The 2500-nt window shown below is 41.2% G+C and overlaps 2 protein-coding genes across 2 annotated transcripts in view; one reads left to right on the forward strand and one right to left on the reverse strand.

The window, feature by feature from the left end:
• The window catches only part of LOC125031263 (neurobeachin-like), a 1410248-nt gene that overhangs the window by 909020 nt on the left and 498728 nt on the right, over positions 1 to 2500 (forward strand).
• LOC125032497 (pro-resilin-like) lies at positions 1156 to 2448 on the reverse strand. The gene is made up of 4 exons (XM_047623662.1): positions 2414 to 2448; positions 1884 to 1958; positions 1553 to 1690; positions 1156 to 1372 (listed from the first exon to the last, which is right to left on the reverse strand). The coding sequence occupies exons 1-4, from the start codon at positions 2426 to 2428 to the stop codon at positions 1226 to 1228; spliced, it is 375 nt and encodes a 124-aa protein (XP_047479618.1). The 5' UTR covers positions 2429 to 2448; the 3' UTR covers positions 1156 to 1225.

Here is a 2500-nt window from a genome sequence, read left to right on the forward strand (position 1 = left end):
TCTTCTTTATGGAATTTTGCCTCCGTAAAACTTTCGACCATTGTCTCCTTGAAGTGCTTTGGAATTAATCTGCAAACTCATAGCATGCTTCGTGGGAACTGATTAGCATAAAGACGCGGTCGGGCGGTTGCCGATAATTCCCCACGTGTAAACACACCGACACGAGCAGGCGTTCAGCAGAGGGCATTGTTACGATTTTGATTATATTAGTTGCATTTTTGTTTGGAGGGGGGGGTGAGTAGTTGTGTGTGTGTGTATATAAAATATAGATTGATTGATTGACTGATTGACTGATAGATAGATAGATAGATAGATATTTATATATCTGTCTATGCATCCATCTATCTATTTATGTCTCTCTCTCTTTCTCTCTTTCTCTCTCTCTCTCTCTCTCTCTCTCTCTCTCTCTCTCTCTCTCTCTCTCTCTCTCTCTCTCTCTCTCTCTCTCTCTTTCTCTCTCTCTCTCTGTCTCTCTCTGTCTCTCTCTGTCTGTCTCTCTCTCTCTCTCTGTCTGTCTGTCTGTCTGTCTGTCTCTCTCTCTCTCTCTCTCTATCTCTCTCTCTCTCTCTCTCTCTCTCTCTCTCTCTCTCTCTCTCTCTCTCTCTCTCTCTCTCTCTCTCTCTCTCTCTCTCTCTCTCTTTCCTCTCTCTCTCTCTTTCTCCTCTCTCTCCCTATCTCTCCCTCTCTATCTATCTATCTACCCTGTCTCTCATGCACAACATATCCATTGTTCCGGTAAAAAATCAATGCATTATTATTAAATCTATTCATTTAGGATCAATTTTCATCATTTTTTTATTAATTCTCATTTTTGTGTTTATCCATTCTTATTTTTGTATTCGTGTCTTTATATGTGGATTTCCTAATTTCCGTATGGTCATTATTAGTACTATTAGTTTTGGAGTAGTAAGATTGTTCATTGATTATCGTTATCATTTTCATTCTTGTGCTAGGAAAATGACACAGTAGGCTATTTAGGACGAATCAGATATTGGCGTATTATTTAGAATTGTCGTTAAAAAAAATTATGAATCGCCATGTGTAGCAAAATTTCGAAAGTCGAAAATAGTTGGCAAAAGTAGTTATAATAATCTCCCCGACTCTTAATTATTTCAGTTTTTGCTATGTTGACATAGTAGAGTAAAACACGTAAACATGAATTAACAACAATTTATTTGATAATCTTCAACACTTGAACGTCAACATGCGATGGTATGTGATGGTATCATTGGTAAGGGGCGGGAGGCCGGTAGCTAGTGTGCTGCGAGGGGCCGAAGGTGACTGCAGGACCGTAAGTTTGGGGGTACTGGGCCTCACCCTCGTACTGCACGTTGGCTACATAGCCTAGCTGATGGTCGGCCTGGTAATTCACCTGGAAAGAACAGGATTAGATTCAAGACTCATTGATAGCCGTGAAAAGATGTGGATTTTTTTTTTCGCGAAGGTGACGTAACTGTTTCAACTCGTATTTTATTATGCGTTTATCGTATTTTTTGTGTTGAGAGACTAAGCCTGTAATGCACATTCCCACTCAGAATCCATTTGGTTTTACCGTCTGTCTGCGACCGTCGGGCAGCTGGACGTGGAAAGAGCCGCGGGCGTTGTGGCCGTCGGAGTCCTCGCTGTGGCCGAAGTCTGCGCCAGCGTAGGGGTCCTTCACGTTGTAGGAGTACTGGTATGGGATGGTTTCCTGGGGGTGCGGGATGGTCATTCATAAACTAATGATCAAATGCTAAATAATTTATGGATGAAACTGTATCGATATCGGGCAATAAACTGTGTGTGGAATGTAAAGTTTTGTTCTATAGTTGTTGTTTTTCATGTAATTTATTGCTTCGTCATACTAGCTTTTAGGTGATGCAACTTTGCGCGATAGGACTCACCTCATACGTCTGTTGGCTGTATAGGTTTGATGGCACGCAGAGGGCCACGCCCAAGAACATGAGGGCCGCAAATACCTAAAGGAAAGCAAATTAAAGTGATTAAAAAGGTTGAATGTCAACCTGAGAGTGGTTGAATGGGAATTGTTATTTTCCAGAGGACTTTCGTGTCTCTACAAAACTCGTTTCTGTTTCTTTTCTTGAAAACTGACCTTGCCTTGTGTGTGTGTGGTTGTGTGTGTGTGTGTGTGTGTGTGTGTGTGTGTGTGTGTGTGTGTGTGTGTGTGTTTATATGTATATATATACATATATACATACATACATACATACATACATATATACACATATATATATGTATGTATATGTGTCTGGGTGTGTGTGTGTGTGTTTGTGTGTGTGTGTGTATGTGTATATATGTGTGTGTGTGTGTGTGTGTGTGTGTGTGTGTGTGTGTGTGTCTGTGTCTGTGTGTGTGTTAAAATTGAACAAACACGGTTATCCAAAAATCGGACATGAGCCAACATGTTAGTCACCTTGCAGGAGAGCATGTTGATGTTTGGGTTAGAGCTGTGAGAAGACTGGTGACAAGCGCCTGCCTTTGGGTGCATTTATACCAGTGC

The sequence above is a fragment of the Penaeus chinensis genome, chromosome 2 (genome assembly GCF_019202785.1).
Source record: "Penaeus chinensis breed Huanghai No. 1 chromosome 2, ASM1920278v2, whole genome shotgun sequence".
NCBI classification, from domain to species: domain Eukaryota; kingdom Metazoa; phylum Arthropoda; class Malacostraca; order Decapoda; family Penaeidae; genus Penaeus; species Penaeus chinensis.